The sequence below is a fragment of the Bombus pyrosoma genome, linkage group LG10 (genome assembly GCF_014825855.1).
Source record: "Bombus pyrosoma isolate SC7728 linkage group LG10, ASM1482585v1, whole genome shotgun sequence".
NCBI classification, from domain to species: domain Eukaryota; kingdom Metazoa; phylum Arthropoda; class Insecta; order Hymenoptera; family Apidae; genus Bombus; species Bombus pyrosoma.
This window is the reverse complement of record NC_057779.1, coordinates 9,716,695-9,735,286: the sequence shown is the minus strand read 5'-3', so window position 1 is coordinate 9,735,286 and position 18,592 is coordinate 9,716,695. Positions and strand designations below refer to the sequence as shown.

The following is an 18,592-nucleotide window of genomic DNA, read 5'->3' as shown; positions in this document are numbered from 1 at the left end:
GATTAGCAACAGGGACTCACTAAATGGCGAGACAAACGGCGAGGTCGGTTCTTCCTGAAAGCAGCAAAAATTCCTGGCGCGCACAAGGGAAGAATACGCGAAGAGGTGGGGGATACCTATGGAGATTCCATTGGCTCGGTGTCGTTACTCGCTCGTCTTAACGAAAGCAACCGGTGTTTGACTTGAAAATATTCCACCGGCCGTTTAATTGGCCGATAAAGTTAAGCTGCAAAACATGGCCGCGGCTAACGTGGCCGACGGAGGATTTCGTGTCTGTAAAAAGCCGTTCAACGTCAACGCGTCGATATTTTATCGTTGTATAATCTGCGCGCCAGCTCCGGAGCCTTCAGAGCGCATAAATGACATCGACCTCGGGCTGACCCGGGTAATTGAAAGAGGTGGCCGCGAAGCGACTGTGAGTAACCACAAGCTGCTCGGGCTCGTACGTAGGTGCAGGTGCGCGAGGCTGAGCGCACCTCCGTCAGCGCATATGTAATAACGAGTGTGCGGTGTTGCGTGGATTTTTGCGCCAGAATCGGAGAAACTTAACCGTTCGTTAGACGAAAGTAAACGGTGGCTATCGTTGTTCACGAGGTAATAAATAACGATCGTCTCTTCGTTGACGGAAAGCCGTTCTCGCCTAATTAGGACGATGGTAAAAAGAAATCAAAGAATGGAATAAAAGAGGAAGAAAGAGAATGACGAGATAGACAGGGGGGGGGGGAGGGGAGCATGGGAAAAGGTGGTATCAGAACGTTATTAAGCCCGAATAGAAACGCATTAAATTTTCAATAAAGAGTATCTAACGAGAGCTAATTGGCGTGTTCCGATACGTACCTACCTAATCATTAGTTTTATAACCGGCGGGCGAAGCATCGAGGAAAATGCCCCGACCTACCCTTACTCTTTCTTCTTCTATCGTATCGATACGCTAACGATATTAGAAATAAATTTATTACCGAAAATTATCAATCGCCTAATCGCCGATCGTTAGTAACATCTTCTGTTGAACCTAAGGCCACGCGGTGATTCGTGTCTCTGCGATGCGATACGGGACAATGCAGGGACGGCGCTGAAAGTATAGGCCACACGTAGAGAAAAATAAATTAACGACTTGGCCCTAATTGCACGTTCAGAATTTTACGGCCGACCCTGTCGTACACGTGATGTAGACAACATTACGGACACACACGGTCGAGTAGCGTACTGCCATAGTCGGGCAAGGGTTGCGCGGAGGGGGAACGGTAATTACTTTGAGCGTGTTCTCGTGCACGATAAAAAATCAGAATGAAATGGTGCCTTTATTAATTACGTATTACTTAATCACCGGCTCGAAAAAAGGCGTAAAGAATGGAAGCGCATCCTGGTTTCTTTGGTCGGACGTGCTCTTTTGGTCGTCGATGAAAGAACCCGGGACGAAGAATCGCGAAACAGTGCGTGCTCGATCGTGGTCAAAACTAAGACTGGTTCGCCGTGTAACGATGCCATGGCCCCGATTGCTCCTACATTTTTGGCCAAACATTCACTTTTAGAAACAAGGATGGCCCCTTTCGCGTCCTACGTCCGTCGATCGTTGTGTAACTCGCGCGTGGACTTTTTTCTCGCCGGTTTTTTCGTTCGCGCGTCTGGTGTCTGTCAGGTGTCGAAACTTTTGCCCCGAATTAACTACGATTGTATCAGTGGATTCGCGGGTCTCTGTCGCGATGCACAATAGCCACACGGCTCTCCGAGGCTGCTTCATTATGTAAAGAGAGGAAGAGGGAAAAAAAGGAGAAGGAGAAAAAGAGAGGAGCGTAACGCAACGTGGTGTATTCAAATTGTTTACACAGTAAACACCAGTGAACCACCGTAACCGAACGTTGTGAAACGTATTCGAAGCGCTTACTCGTTAACCACATCGGTTGCTCTCTTATCTCACCGTGAGATATATTTATTGCAAAAAGGATAGACTTTTATCCCGTCGTTAATGCTCTCGTCTTTCTATAAAACGTCGATCCGCTGATTTTATATAGTCGTCGATAATCGCCAGTGATCAGTGTCGACTCGCGACGTCCGTAACGAGCTGGCCTTGGTAAAAAAATCCTTCGAACTCTCGCGGTCGATCAACACAGTGGCAATAAAACGAGTTTCGGGTACGCGTGTTTTGATACTGTTTATTTCTGTCGCGATTCAACGGAGAACGAAGTTGGTTGTCTCGGTCGACACTCGAAACATTCAGAAGCTACGTCGATCAACTGTATAAATAGATATGTGCGGAAAGGTAGTTACGTTACAAACGCTATTCTCTAGATGTACGTTAGAATTTATAAAAATAAGTCATATTTGCTTTCGACGAATCGAATTATTAATCGTACGCTTATTTAACGAAACTAAGAAATCAATGAAACGTGCGGTTGATCAGTTTGACTTATGAGAAACTCGTTTGACGGTTGAACCGCGATTTCGATGATTTTAGAACTCGCGTCATCGTTAACGGGCCTGCTATCGATCAATTATGATCGTCTTATAGCTCCTACTATGTAAGCTGGTTTATTTCATTCGTTCTGTTCGCTCGTTGGCTTATGCCCAGTGGCGCGACAGCAATTTTTCTTCTCTTCTTCAAGGATTTTCAACGCGGACACTTTCAACGCGAGTGCTTTTCTACAGCGCTAAGAATATTACTGTTGGACAGTTATGAAATAAAAATGTTGCATATTATTGAATTAGAGTGTGTGAGATACGCGATTACTCGGAAGCTGTGTGAGTTATTAGAATTATTAGATTTATTAGAAAGGGTTACAGTAGAAAGGACAGAAATATACGGGCGCTAATGTTCGGAGAAGAAATTGAGCTGAAAACAGGTTTCAAAAGACATTATCGAATTGCATCGAGGGTGTTGGAAACAAGAAAATGACTTGCGAATTTGATTAAATAAAATTGATGCATTCGCTCATTTACAAGAGTAATTTCGCAACAATCATTGGCGACTCTCGACTTTGATGCATTAATTTCTGAGAAAAATCGATGTAATTGCATTGGAAAGCATTGTCAAGACCAATATATACTAAGATTAAAATATTACGAAAGTGGGTAAAAGTTATAAAAGGCTTTATAAAAATACTCGTATATTATTCCTAAAGAAACGCTTATTCAATTTTGCTTTGATACGGAGATTAATCGACGAACCTTCCAAAAAATTCCAACGAATATTCCAAGGGAGTAGACTCGATATCCACGATTCAGGTGAATCAAACTCGCGGTAAAATCATCCGATACCGTTGCACGATTCTTGTCTATCTTTGGACAATTATTCCAGTAATAAGCGAGCCGAGGTAACGATTGTACCAAACGAGTACGCGATTTCAGTAGTGACAGTATTTCAGTATAACAAAAAAAGTAGCAAACACGAGTACCAACGCTTCGATCGAGTAAGATCATCGGTAACCTTTATTAAGGACATAGATATAAACGGACGTATTTAACTGTTACTCATGCACGAAAAGGACTGACGAAGAAAGACCATCAACGTTAGGGGAAAAAAACAAACCGTTAGATCTAACACGCGACATTCGGGAACACGCGACTATAGCGCGCGAGCTACGCACACGTTCAATGGAGTTTGAAATCGCGCTGCGTGAAAGTGTTGCGCACACGCGTTCGTAAAAAGTAAAAGTAAAGAAATTCCATCGTGGGCTCGTCCGGGATTTGAACCCGGGACCTCTCGCACCCGAAGCGAAAATCATACCCCTAGACCAACGAGCCAACCTATTAGTCTCTTTGTTAGCCATATATAAAAACCATCAATTAACATGTATAATAATTCTTATCGCGATCGACTGATTATAATAATTTACTGCACGCGCACATTCTTCCTGTCCGAGCAACCTGACACGTGTAAAACAAGCGATCGATTACACAGATAAATTTCATCCATCTTCCAAGAATATAATTATCACAATTATTCGATCAAGACAATTGATCGATTAAGAAATTTAAAGGCGAGAAAAACAATCGTATGCTAAATCGATACGCGTTCCTCTGGTTTGTTCCCCTAGTTCGTTCGATCTAGACCGATCAACGGTTTAGCTTTTGCCATTAGTTTCGCCGTTCAAAGTTCCACGCCATCCTGAGCGGATTGTCCAGCGGATGAAAGAAAAAACGTTAATTAGCTCGTTGGAACGGGAGCCGGGGATGCGAGATCCTCGGAGTTGATGCGCGTGGCGCCACCTGTGGTGGAAACGTTGCATTCGTGATTAGCATTGCGTGTTGTCTTCGACCTGGCAATTGCCCTGCCAGCAAGAAGATAATCCTCCGTTTCGATCTATCGCAACAAAGTTGCGGAAAGGTCAGAAAGTGCGTGATTGCTTTTCATCGCTGCAACGTAATTAGGGTCGCGTCAGAGTTGTCGAGCTAGAAACTCGAAGTATTTTTTGCCACGCCAACTATGAACCGCCTGCGTTTAATCCTCGTTGATACGGTCGAGTATTTTACCGAAAGGAATGGTCTCCAGGTAACGGCGAAAACATTATTGTTAGTTTTATACGGGGGTTATAAAGGTGTTCCCGTTTTAATGATCTCGATACTTTGTTCTTCGTGGGAAAGTCCATACGTTACGAGGTATACAGAATACGGAGGCGACAGAAAATTTCTAGTGCGCAAAAATGACCGGCTAAAAATATAAAATGTTTCTAACATTTTTTTATTATTGTATTGGCTGCTATTTAATGGCCGTGGGTTATTTCTTTCGGCCCACGGACGGCAGTTTGAACTCGTAAAACGTTATTATAGAATGACCGTTCTGACAGTCCTGCCATAAAAAAAAATGACAGAAAAGAGAAAAAAATTTCTATCACAATTTTTACAGCAGTATACATTTACAGTGCCGCAGAATGACACACTCATATTCCGAAGGACATTGGGGTTGATCAAGCGATTCCATAAAAATATCGTCCCTCTCCCGTACAAAGTATACGCACGTTTATGGTATTTCGTTCAGATTGAGTTTTGCCTGAGACCAATGGCCATGGTAACAATATGGCAAACGGCGGAGGAATACCTTTGTTTCTATAAATCCTACTAATTTACCATGAAACGAAGGTCGAAGATCGAGCTTAGGGCTAAAAAACTCGTTTACAAAAAGGCAACGCTAGTTGATTAAATATTTATCTAGTACAAAAATAGATTTACAAACCATTTAAATACTTCCTCAAATATTAAGACAGACTCGTTCTGATTGTTATCTTCATAAGCTTCGTTAATGACGTTGTTGCCCTTTGATGCGCAATGTACGGTTAGTTAGCGCGATAACGAAGCTAACCTACGACAGTCCCGGTGAAAATTATTATTTTCGAAATATGTTTTCTTTTCTTTTGTCTAGATTACGCCAGCGCGCGTGATATTCGTGGAATTAAAAGTGGAAGAAATGAAAGGCGACGAGGAATGCGCGATACTAGCTCGACACAACTACGAAGGACTTCTTTTAAACAAATTTTAGCGAAATACGGGTAATTTGAAACCAATAAGTATCGTAGAGCATAAATAAAAAGTGAAAAAAGAAGGGAGTAAATAAAGTAAGGGAAGCAAAGAAAGACTTTACCGTACCGGCAGACGTACAGGTGCAAAATTAACACGCAATTAAACACGTTATAATTAATTAACTCATCACCTCTAAAATGTTACTCTTCGCTTTTTTATTTTTTATTGCTTTACCAGCAATCTTGGTAAATAAATACAAATGATTTGCCAATGATTAAAAACCTGTCGAATATGATTTTGATTCTACCTTGAGATTCTAAATAATTTGATATGATTGATCGTTCAAACTTTCGTCCATGTATTGCATAGGATAAAATAAAATTCTATTTATTGAAAACTCAATGAACAATCGAACGTTTGTCGTCGACAGTCGGCAATATTTATCGATATTACCGATGATCATTACGATTAAGAAACTTCTAGATTTTAGACGAGTTTAGTTGACCAATTTGATTCTTCGGCGACTTGCACGTTTCCCTGATACACTTATTGCTATTCATCGCCAGAAACTTTATACCATTTTTATCAGAGATATGAATTTCTGATTCCTTTTGTTAAAACGTGCCGATTCAGAAAACGCCACGATTACGTTACTAATCGAAGGTCGCCGCAATAAGCTCCTATAGGTTGCTGCTATAAATTCATAATCGACTAATGTTTAGAATAAAGGAATTTACGCGCTTTACGCGTACGAAACCTACTATCACCTTTCCTTGCTGTAACGAAGAGTTTGACGACGACGCAATGCGTGTCAATAATAAATCAGGTAGGTAAATTTGCCAAAATTCGTATTCGACCAAACTGGGTATATTCGAGTACGCCTTACCAGGCATTCATGGCATTAGGGAAAAGAAAGGAGCGTGACGAAGAAGGTGTTCGGGAACAGAGGATCGTTATCGGTACCGTCAACTCCGGTGTGCAAACTGGATGCGAAGCAGGTACGCGTCACAAGTCCGGCGGCTCTCCGAGAGGATAGGAGGTCCGAGCAAAGGAGGAGAAAGAGAAGATCGAAGAGAGGGTAGAGCTGCGAAGCCCCTCCCTTGGATCTCCTTCCCGTCGGCCAAGAGGATCCCTCCGGTCGACCAGCAGGACCCCCCACCAAAGATACGAGAGGACCCACGACCCACCTGTGCCTCGGATGGACCCTGCACGCTTCTCCGCTGAACCGACGCACAGTGTGCCCATAAGGCCCATTCGAGGTATACTTACGAGAGCGCACGAGCCTCTATCCAGCGGACGAACGAACGAACGAACGAACGAACGATCGAGCGGCCGACCGATCGAGCGGCCGTCCGATCGAGCGAACGAAGTGGGACCGTAGAAAATAATTGGAGGTGGGGGCTGATTCAAGAATCGACGTGGACACCCTCGCCTTCCAAAGTCATTCACCTAACGGTCATCGCCGCGTCAAGAATCTTCTTCTTGTTCTTCTTCTTCTTCTTCTTCTTCTGCTGTCATGTCTTCCGTTATTCGATTTGGTTAAGGGGATACCTGGACAGCGTAGCGGTGTCGTTAAATAATTAGTCGAAAGAAGAGCAAACTTGAAGACGGTGGACCCGGTTTCTGTTTGGAGAATAATTTAAAAGGATCAAAGTGATGTTTCGAGGTACAACGTGAACTGTCGTCGCGGGCCTTTAAATTCTATTTCGGCCTTGCGAATCTATGTGATCGGACTGTTACGGGAAACATTACAACTGGTAAGTCGTACAGTGAAATCGGCTTTGGTGTCTTCCGTAGGAGGAGAGAGTGAGTTTACAAGTGAACTGGATGTATCTATCGGATGATTGCGGATAAGTTCGTGGTACCGACGCTCCAAGTGATTGCGTAGAAATGATCGTCAGTGTCGCGGATCAGTTAAACATCGTGATGACAAAGTGTCATGATGAACGCTATATCGTAATTAAGTAAAGGATCATCCTTCGAAGATGTCGTTGATGAATCTCGCGTAATCGTTTCCGTCTTCAAGGTACGTGATCACGTTGATTTACGAAAGGTGATCGGTTAAAACTGGGAGAAGCGATTCCCGAATCTGACAACTAGCAATTACAGGTTTCCTCATCGCGTTTAATTCGAATGGTATCGCGCTGTCGCTCTAAGTTAATAACGACGATCCTACGTTCGCTGGGTATTTTCTTTCACGTTATATCGTGATACATTCGTCGCGTTTAGAAACAAATCGCCCGGTGTGCCTACAATTTGAGAAGGAAAACTGAAGGACGATCTTCGTTTCGTAATTCGAGCGCGTACTGACGACCGATTCCTTCGTCTTCGATCGTGACACGATACGAGAAGCGCCATTTATCGACTAGATTTTAACGATAGAAAACGTGTCCGACATGATAATTCGTTGTCGATAAAGTTTACTCGACCGAAAGCCTTGAGGCATCGTGATTAGGCTAATTATTTGATTCATTAGATACTCTGCGAGGAGATCGTATCGTCGTAAGTTTAATTATTTAACGATACCGAAAAGGAAATATTCTCACCGCGTGTCACTCGAGATAAGATTCCATGTGAAACCCAGTTTTCACATCTATCGTTTGGAAATATACCGTAACGAGATTATATTATATAGCTAGATGAAATCGTAGAGATTTAGATGCGATACACGCGGAAAAGAGACAGAGAGTCGTATTACATGCACCATGTCGCGTTTCTGCTCGAGCATATTCGACCGCCATACAATAGCGCATGTACAGCGCATTGCGCGATAGTTAGATACGAATCTGTACGAACTGGCCTATCGAAGAGCGATAGAATAATAGCATCGGAAACAAACGGTCCACGTTGCATCGTTCGAAGGCCGATCGCCGGAGCACGCGTTGCGGAACGCCGTTTCATTTCGAAAGACCGGAAGTCGCTCTCTGCAAACTAGATCGCGATGCTTCGCGAGGATGAGGTCGAAAGACGCCGCACGTGTGACGTGAATGAACCTGTGTGACGATTCGTCGATCCTTGCTAGATCTCCAACTTTTTTGTTTACGTAAAGTATTTACAAAAATATATCAAATGTTCGAAATACAGTAGCTATGAAAATTATTTGCACACGACTGTATCTGTTGTAGCATTCGTACGTACATTTATTAATTCGCCTCGGGTATATTACATTTCGTATCAAAAGTAACGAAACGGAGACGATCAACTCCACCTTTTGTCAAGTTATCGATTTCGCTATATCGATACACGATTAATAAGCGATTTAAAAAGAAATCACTAACTTACATAAGTCGTAGGTAAGTAATATCAAATTTTAGAACGAATTGAAAAAGATAGTATGTTATATACAGATAACGAATTCCGTTTCAGATAAAAAAAGATTTGATCGAAATTAGAAAAAAGAGAAATATTTAAATCGCAGATTTGTTTGACGACAATTACCATCGCTTTTTATTGTACATCGTCCGCCATAATTATAGTTCCTAGCAGTAAAACAATTACCTGCTTGTACCTACGCCAAGGTAGGTTGGCGCTCTAATCAACAACCTTTACTCGAGTATTTACGAAACAGAAGTTTAACCGTCTTTCACTAATAAAAAGACGAATAACGGTCTCCAGCATACAAGACACTTCTTTTTCTCTTTTACGACCTGAAAGCTTAAAAATTCACAAACATAAAATCCTCGAACATAGGCCGGATTCTTTAAAGGAAATTTGGCAAGTTAGATGCTTGTAGGATCGTAAAGCAACTGGTGAAGTAATTCGGTACAAAATCGCGTTTGAAAACGGAACTAAACTCATTTCCGTAAGCGTGCGTCGTGGGAAAAAGGAAAATTCTACAGTCGTGCTTAGACGACGTGCCGCGACGAAAGTAACGAGGCGTCGGTCATTTAAAATAGTTCCGCTAAAACAGCCGTGCGCCGACTTTCACGCGCATGTAAATGAAGAAAAAATCCAGCGATTCCGAAGAAACCTCTCCTCGCGATCGATTGGTCAGCACACGGCGTCGTCGTCGTTTAATTAATGCGCGAAGTGGCGTTGATGGTAACTGGTGGCTTTCAGCAAAATCTTCTGTCAGCCTCCATGTGTGTTTGTGTTTGTGTGTGCCAGACACAAAGCGGAAGAGCGTCGTGGTAAGTGTTTTTATCGAGAAGGTCAGCTCTAGAAAGGAGGACAATCACCGAGCGGCACCGTAGGAACTGCGATTGATCCCTTTAAACGTTTGAACGGTGCCGGTTGCACCTTCTCGTTCCGTCCACTCTCTGTGTCTTTCCGTAGAATCGAACGATGATCGGCGGCACTATCGACGATAGAGTAGATCGCGCTGAAAGCTAGGAACTGCGGCGGCACTCGTTACGATTCTCACGGCTTCGATCGACTAGCTGGACGATTGCGCCCGCGAAATCTCGACGACGATCGTTGTTACCGTTTCAAGACACACTGTCGAAGGTGATCGGATGAAAACTGAACGGCATGTCTGTTCGTCAAATTATCGATCGAATTCCTCTCTCCGATAGTCTTTTCGTATAAGTTACGCGTTTCAATAACGACCGAGGTAAACTTTCTCTCCCTTTGTAATTCACTTTTTCCTTGGAACAATGGACGGACGCTTTCCGTTATCAATCTCTGAGCGATCAAGCGAATCTTCAACGTTTACTTGAAATAATTATCGTTCGAACATGTATATTGTACGACCATTAGCGGCAGAGGGTACGGCAATTTCGTTAAGTAACTTCTAAACAGGATCTATCGACGCAAATGCGAGGCCGGCTTAATTAATCAACAGTTTTATTGTGCCCACGGAGAAACCGTAATTAAAAGTCATTTGTTAGGGGAACGTTAAATCATCTATCATTCTTTTCGCGTCTTGTATTCTATTAAGCTCATAAGAGCGGCTATCTCCGCACGATGTATCCGTTGCGACACGCGAGCGCAACAATATGGCTTAAACTCTTAAACATTGGCAACTCGCATCGAGCGCTCGGGAATGCAGGCACCCCCTGAATGGCTCACCGGATGCACACCTGCAATCAGTGCAGGTTGCGATAGCTCGGGCGCATCGTCGAACGTTCCTCGAGTCTGAGGATCGATCGATCTAGTACAGAACGTCAATCGGTAAGTAATAGTACAGAACGAGGATCTTTGAGCCGAGCCCAATATAATCAGACGAGATATACCTCCCTCTCTTAAAATATCAACAAGGCCTTCGGGCTACGTTTAACGAGAATACGACGTCGTTTAAAATCAATTAACCAACCATCCGTTACTCTCTATTTATCTCGTTCTCTATCTTCGACGTTTCGTCGTGGTATTGCCGTGTTCGATCGATTTCGCGAGGGCAATCGTCGAGGTCCAGCAAACAAACCGCGATCATTGCTTCACGCGGATACGCCAGTTTTTCCGCTCGATTCGAAAATGCTCTGTAGCAATACTGTTAGCACTAACCCGTGAAAAGATTGTTCTCTCCTTTCTTTCTCTTTCGCTCTTCTGCATTCTTCAAGTAGAAAACGATCGTTTCGGACGTATTCGCCAGCTATTATAGTCAATTTGTACGATAATAGGTGTAGATAGATCCACCGTTTATGAAAGTTGCGGGCGACGAGGAAGAGGCGAGAAAGACGACGAAGAACAGGCGACGGGGGCGAGGGAGAACAGGCGAGGAAGAACAGGGGAGGAAAACGACGAAGAGCAACAGGCGATGAGGACGAAGAAAAGGTTGGATGCGCGCGGTTAACGTCTAAACAGAAAAGAATCGAACGCGGAATTAAAAGTATGCGTAGGCACGTCGAGGCATCGAGCGTCCGCGAATGAGAAGTGTCAACGACTGTGGGGTGTAGGTCAGGAAAGAGAGACTCCGTTGATCAAACAATCGATGTCTCTTCCATTAGCTGGGATTTACTTTCCCATTTAGCGACAGTCTGTCATGTATGAAAGTCGCCGCAGGTGACACCGACTCGAGGTACCCTCGGGCTACGTATGTGGGTCACTACTATTGTCCCATATTCCCTCTTCGTTGTAATTCACATGGTGCGGAGGCGGCGGCGAGTAAAAAGGATGACAACTACGACAAGTAAAAAAGAAGGGAAGCGTTTGGGGAATCGCGTAGACGCGGCTGTTCGACGAGCGACGAAAACTCGATCGGTAGAACGAGTAGAGAAAACGTGCGTTACCATGGAGAAAATTTTCGAAGCGTAATGTCACTTCAAGCATTATGCAAATGGTTAGACGATCTACGGGCGCAAAGAAGACGAAGTAAGGAATAGAGGCGGCGAGGTGTGAAAACGAGACCGCGGCGATCCGTTTTCTGGACGAGCGACTAAAGAAGGCGAAAGGAACTAGCCAGACTAAAGAGAGACCATCGCGAAAGAATACAAAGAAAGAGGGAGAGAGAGAGAGAGAGAGAAAGAGAAAAAAAGCAAGTGCAGGAGGGTTTTCCGCTCGTTGAACGTAACACGCACCGCTTTGCACGATCCAGCGATTCGCGCGTACCGCGCAAACCGGCGAATTGCGCAACGAGCTTCTTCTCTTTCCCAATCGCGCGATCGGTTGTGGGCACACGATAAGGCTTGCATTGTGATTTTGTCGAACGTTTGAAATATACGCGAGTGCATTACGCGACATCGATTTTGTTTTCCCCGCGGTTTCGACATTTACCGTAACGGAAACCTGTAATCGTCGGAAGAATTACGAATTACCTAGAGGGACAAAGTTTCGTTACATCGATACACGTGAAAACAACGGGCACGTCCTGTTCAAACAAAACGGGGCAACTTCAAAAGAAGGTTATATTCTTTCTGTTGCAGATGAATCAACAGTGCAAGGTGTGCGGAGAACCCGCGGCAGGCTTCCACTTTGGCGCGTTCACCTGCGAGGGCTGCAAGGTGAGTCGACTATGGATCATTTCAACCATACGATATGGGTTTCGTGGAAATTTGAACGATCGGAGATAGCGATCAAATTGAAACGGCAGAGTGATATTTTGTATCGATTGCGGGATAATTGAAAGGCACCATCGTCTTGTAATTCGTTTGTAATAGGCTCCGTACTTCATAGTTTCTTCCAACTATTTGGAACGTATCGATCTGAACGAAATCGCTAGAGAGATCGTGAAAGAAAAACGGTGGAACGCAGATTCCAGACATTTTCCAGCAGGTTTCTTTTTTCCTCTGCTTCTTTTCTGCACGTTGTTGGCGGCGATCTTTTCCACAATTTCGCAAAACTGAGAAACGTTGATCGCTTTCACGAGCCGCTTCGTGGCCGAGGTTAAACGTTTGACTAGGCATGCGTGTCAACCAAGCCCCCCACCCCCGCCCCAAAAGTAACAGCTACCATGTTTGGTGAACCGCTCAGCGATCGCTCTGTAAGGAGAACCAAAATTTCTAGCTTCAAAGGGACGTTCAAAGAACATCAATCGACCGTTCCACTGATTTCTCCTGATTAAAATGATCTACGCTATTCTAAGCGATTATTTATGCGACGATTCGTTTATACATATTTTAAAATAAATCTACATAAAGATTCGTTCGAACGAACTCTAATAACACACATGTGGCTATACACATATATCCTATAACCAAACACGATTATTTAAGAGTCAATTTAATAGCTTTAAAATAATAATAATAAGCGAAAGATGGGCCGAAAATTACACAACTGCATATTCTAGAAAGAGTAGGTCGTTCGAATCTTCTTGACATCGTAAGTGTAATATAAATGGAAATATATATATATACACGACAATCGATTCTTTAATCTCAAATCAGACCTACGAAATCTCTCGAAGAAAAATGAATAGCCGTACGGTCGAATTCGTACTATACCGCGAGTCGAGCGTAAAAGCAAACGATGCCGAGTAGAATAGTAGGAAGAATGGAAGAGGAGGGGAGAGCTGACATGCTACGGTGGGCCTGAAAACGAAAATAACGAAACGAAACAATGTCGAGCTGACGTAATCGTGAACTAGGGCGGAAACAATTGTGGCAGACAAGTGCGAAGCGCCGGAAGCACCGCCTCGAAGCCGCTCCGCGATCCGAGCGAATTGACGAAACGCGCGTGCACGTGCTCGCGCGGCCACAATGTCTCCCGTTACCGTAGATTTGTCCCACGATCGCGATGCATATCGTTCACGGTGAAAACTCGAAGAGCGCGACTTGCCACGGTCCTTGAATTCATACAACGAATCGATATAGTCTGTATAGGGAAACAGCGAGCGATTCGCGGTTTATCAGGCCTGCCAAAAGAAAGAGGTATGGAAGCAGTGAAAACGGTACAACGGTTCATTATCGTGGTCCATTGAGAACGAATTTCAATCTCTGTCGTTCCTCTCCGTCTTTTTCTTCTTCTTCTTCTCTTTTTCCACGGCGTGAGTCACAGATACGTTTCTTAGGCCACGAAAGTTCAGCCGTGGCGTAATTAGCCGGTCTATTTATCGGGCGGTTTTCGAAAGGAAACCGTAACACAATCCAACTGTGGAAGGTTTTGACGATGAAAAGGCGCGAGCCGGCACTTTGAAGTTTCAAACTGCTGTCCCGTTTGCATAACACGAGGCGCGCGCGCGCGCGCCACAAGGGGGGCAGGTAATAACGGTAGCATTTTCTCGATTGTGTCATCGCCTCTGAACTGTCGCGCATAGTTCCCCTGATCTCCTTGTTTCCTCATCACGAACCAACTTTACATCCTTAGAACGGGAAATATTTGAACGATAACGATGACAATGACGATTACTGGGATGACGCTACAGATAGACAAACGACGAGAAAGACACGGTTACACATAGTTACATGTAGCACAGGCCACGATATAGGAAAATTGTAAAATGAATCCAGCAGAAAATCACAGATGCGACTTGATCTTACTGCGATCCTGAATTTTTATATTTTAAACCGCGACAAACAAAAAGACTGTTGCTTTGATTTAAGAAAATGGTTAATATCGTGTCATATCCTTTTTTTTTTTTTTACGACGTATCCAAGTTTCTTGCTACACCGAGAAGGGATTAGAGGATTAAAGGATTTTGGGGAATAACAAAAGAGCGAGATCACAGTCGATGCCGCCAATAATACTATAACTTACGACCTCGTAGCGTAGTTCTTTTTATATTATACCTAGTATGACATATTATACTAAAAAGTAAACGTCAAAGACAAGTGGAACACGGTGGCGGATCGGGGGGGTCTCGGCAATGCGCGCATCGGGACCACTGGGACGCAGGAAGAGCTCGTTTTCAGAACAAACGAACCAGAAACAATTAATAATATAGCGTGCGTACGAGCAGAAAAAGCGAAAGTGGATGTCGCGTACACGCTGAGACCGGCGTCTCTTTAAAGACTGATCATTAACTAAGAAGGGCGAAATTTTCTATCAGGTTACACAGGAAATCGTAGGTGTTTCGGGGCGCAATACTTGGGACTGCTGGGCTTCGAATGGATACGTTCGATGTCTGTCATAACGAACGAGGTCTTAAATTGCACGCGTTTCGTAAGACAGAACTTTGCCATTAGCTTTTCGCTATCTGCCGTGGTTACTCGCTCGATGCAGGCGCGTTCGAGCTATTAGCTTATTCGTTATCGTATTTATAAGTAGCCAGCTTTATTCTAACATACAAAGTCATTATACGTTCTCACAACTGACGTTTCAAGCTTTATTTTTAAAAAAATAGTTTTCAACCTGTCAAGCAGTTTCTGTTTGTTGTCGCATCAGAATTGGCTTTTCTTATTACCGTAAAAATAAAAATGCTGTACAAACAAGAAAAAGATTGCACGCCGTGTATGGAGAGAACGTGTTGACTAAACGCCAGTGTCAGAATTGGTTTTCGAAATTTCTTTCCTGTAATTTTGATCTCAAAGTTGCTCCACGTTCTGCAAGGTCAGTTGAGGCTGACGAAGATCAAATAGATGCATTGGTGGACGGAAATCGTCGCATAACAACGCGAGAAATTGCTGGCAGATTGAATTTACATAACCGAATAAAATCATTTCTTTCCATAAAAATAAAAAAAAAAAAAAAAAAGGAAGAGAACCCTCTTGCATTTCCGTACAAAGAACGAAATTATTTTACGAACAACCGTAACTCGCCGTGTAGTGGATTCCATTCGAATCGAAGGTATTTCTCGACTCGATGTAATCGAGTGGAAGTAGAACGCATCGATGTGTCGAAGAGGCGCGCGAGTAGATCGAAAAGAAGCAGAGAGAATACGTGTAAACGAAAGGAGACCGTTTCGTGACGCCGACACGGAAAGGCAACGGTGTCGGAATCGTGGAATTGCACCATTTGGGCAATTAGCACGAGCACAGTAGGCCGCACGCGCCTACACCGGCTGGTTCTCCGCGATACAACATGAATGAGACAACGAGAGCACACTGTTACCATCTAACAATTTTGCAGTACTCATTATGAGCGGCACAATGCCGTTGCAGCCGAGGCGGATCTCCCAGCGAATCTTTGACCTCTGAATTTGCATTTAAAGAGCATTCTAGATTTTGTCTCCCTTTGTAGTCCTCAGCTGAAGCTTGATTCCTTTTGTCGGCGTAATTAACGCGAATAAAATTATCATGCTGCGTTATTGTCGTATAAGCAACAACGAAATATTTCTGTTTCAGTCATTCTTCGGAAGATCCTACAACAATCTAAGCAGTATTACCGAATGCAAAAACGGTGGAGAATGTGTCATAAATAAGAAGAATCGAACAGCCTGCAAGGCTTGTCGTCTAAGGAAATGTTTACTCGTGGGCATGTCAAAATCTGGTTCGCGATACGGGCGCAGATCAAACTGGTTCAAGATTCATTGTCTGCTACAGGAACAGCAGCAACAACAACAACAACAACAGCAACAACAACAGCAACACTATCAACAGAATCTTCCTAACCAACCACTGACGCAACAACGAAAGCCTATGAGCCCGCCCATTGGAATTCATCCAGCCCAACGAAAGGACGATGTCCTGATGCTAAGTTTGGACGACTACAAGAACTCGACATCCCCCAGTATTAGTTCCCCAGAATCGCACAACAGCGACAGTTCCGTGGAACTATCCGAAAGAAGGGCAGCCTTCTCGGGTCACCCAGGCTTTAGACCGTTGCATTCACACCTGCAACCCTCCGTAGCCGATCTGTCAGTGCTGAGCAAAGAAATGATGGGTTTACCCCTCGGTTTTCACCTCGGTGGAATGTCTCTGATTCCACCCGCGTTTCTACCACCGCCAAGTCTCACCATGTTCTCACCCTATCATTTATACGCAACGTCACACGGAGCTTCTCACCCCTTGGTACCAAATCATTCTTCGAATCTATTACAACACTCACCCATCGTTGAAGACATAACCAGTCCAATCAGTCCCTCTACGACGGCTACCACTACCACGACCATTAGCATCGATAGTAAAGACTCGTGTGCAAACAATAATAATAACAACAACAACAACAACAACAACAATGATAGATACGCACATAACAATAATGTTCAGACGTCGAGACACAGTTCCTCGCCGAGCGAAGAAACTGGAGAGACGTATACCAAGAGAGTCTATCTGGATGCAGTGTTGAAGAGTCAACGAACACACGCAGAAGGTTCTCCAATAGTGAAGGAATATTCGGAAAGTGGTTCGCCACTATGCAGTCCAGGATCGGAAACGGACCTTCCACCTCAAGACAACCCTATGGACCTATCTATGAAAACGATGACCACGCGAATTAATAATACGACGGAGGAAGACGAGATAGACATGGAGAACGTGAGCGATCGAGACAGTCCCCCCTTAAAGAAGAAATCAGCGCCCATAGATCTAACGACGAGAACCTAGAATTGAAATATCGTTTGTTCGCTGGAAGACAGACAGGATAAGCGAATAAGACCGAGCGTGGAAAGAAGTTAATCAAAAACCGGCTGCCAAATACGGCGTGTGATATCGCAATAAATTACATTCATCTTCTCCCCCATAACTGACTATCTGGACGCTTCAACGCATGTTCAATAATAGATCGAGTTTCCCAGAACCGCGCATTATCTTTAATTGCGCTCTCCGACGAAGTAGGAATTATCGGATCGGACTCTGATTGCAGGATACGCATGGAGACAAATCATTCGCGCCAAATAGTTAAACGCAATCCCGCATAAATATCCACGGAGACTGAAAGAATGAAGGATTAACGTCTCAATTCCGGGTAATCACGGCGAGGATCGCGAGTCGCCGATCGATGGCTGGTTGTGCAATAACCAATCGACTTTAACGAGAGTCCTCCGCTTTAATTAACGAGCGCGCGCTCTCGTGCGGCAATCACATGGGCTAGACAAAGACCAGAGACAAGGAAATCAGAATGGAGAAAAGAGAAAGAAGAGAAGAGCCCGAGAACCTGGCACTGACGCATTTGCAGAAGCAGGAGAGCAACGACGGAGTGCAACCGTAGTGCATCGGTTGATAAACACGTCAAACTGCAGGGTGCACGTGTTCGGAACGTGCGTTACAAACCGCTGTACACGTGTAGAACGTTGCCAACCGTTTTATCTTACAAGCGTTCGACGCCTGCCAATGTAAACGCCTCTGTCGCTGCCGCTCTGCCGGCCCTTCTCTGATTTTGTCCCGCACCTATTTACACAACCTTGCGCCCGAGGAATCTCCACCGATATGAGAATTGTAATCATGACAGGCCTTGCTCGATTTTGTTCATGGCGATTCCAGAACATTTCGGTGAAATTCCTCAGTGCCCTACACCACTATTGAAGGATCGGGCTCTCGCTGAAACCGCGTGGACGATACTTTTACGGTCCTCGTTGTCCAAGCCTAGCTTGCTCGAACACAGATTTGCTTTTAGTAAGACATTAGATCGTGCACGATTCACGCCACGTCGCGCGAGATGGAGCTCTTTAATTCCTTCGAGATGCTTGTGTTGGGTCGGCCCTCTAGGGAAATTTTCACAGGCATGACAATATTTTGACACAACGAGCAATACTGTATATTTGAAGCCAATCCGATATTTCAACGAAAGTAGTAAAATCGTAGATAATCGTATATAAAGGTTATGTAAATAAAAATGTAGTAAAGACGAATGCATTCGTATTAAATACACTACGTTAAGCACGAACGGTGCAACGAAAAGATATTGTCAATGGTTTTCTATCCTTACCGCTAATTATAAAAATAGTCAA

General features: G+C 44.1%; 1 protein-coding gene and 1 non-coding gene across 4 annotated transcripts; one reads left to right on the top strand and one right to left on the bottom strand.

Annotated features, from left to right (window-relative positions):
* Window positions 1–3,669: 3,669 nt before the first annotated feature.
* Window positions 3,670–3,741, bottom strand: Trnap-cgg. Its single transcript has one exon. It is a non-coding gene; the product is annotated as a tRNA-Pro (tRNA).
* A 2,728-nt stretch (window positions 3,742–6,469) lies between these two features.
* Window positions 6,470–18,542, top strand: LOC122571519 (knirps-related protein-like). 3 transcript variants are annotated; one of them, XM_043735370.1, is made up of 3 exons: window positions 6,470–7,211; window positions 12,255–12,332; window positions 16,050–18,542. In XM_043735370.1, exons 2-3 carry the CDS (start codon window positions 12,255–12,257, stop codon window positions 17,247–17,249), a joined length of 1,278 nt encoding a protein of 425 aa, XP_043591305.1. In that variant the 5' UTR covers window positions 6,470–7,211; the 3' UTR covers window positions 17,250–18,542. The 3 variants fall into 3 exon arrangements, with proteins under 3 accessions (XP_043591305.1, XP_043591303.1, XP_043591306.1); XM_043735368.1 differs by having other exon boundaries at window positions 6,475–7,480; XM_043735371.1 differs by lacking the exon at window positions 6,470–7,211 and adding an exon at window positions 8,724–10,566.
* The last annotated feature ends 50 nt before the right edge of the window (window positions 18,543–18,592 follow it).

Excerpts from the sequence above, each read along its gene's own strand:
- LOC122571519 (XM_043735370.1), top strand. The coding sequence starts at position 12,255 with ATGAATCAACAGTGCAAGGTGTGCGGAGAACCCGCGGCAGGCTTCCAC. Across the intron at positions 12,333-16,049 it reads TCACCTGCGAGGGCTGCAAG|TCATTCTTCGGAAGATCCTA; the intron begins GTGAGTCGACTA and ends TTTCTGTTTCAG.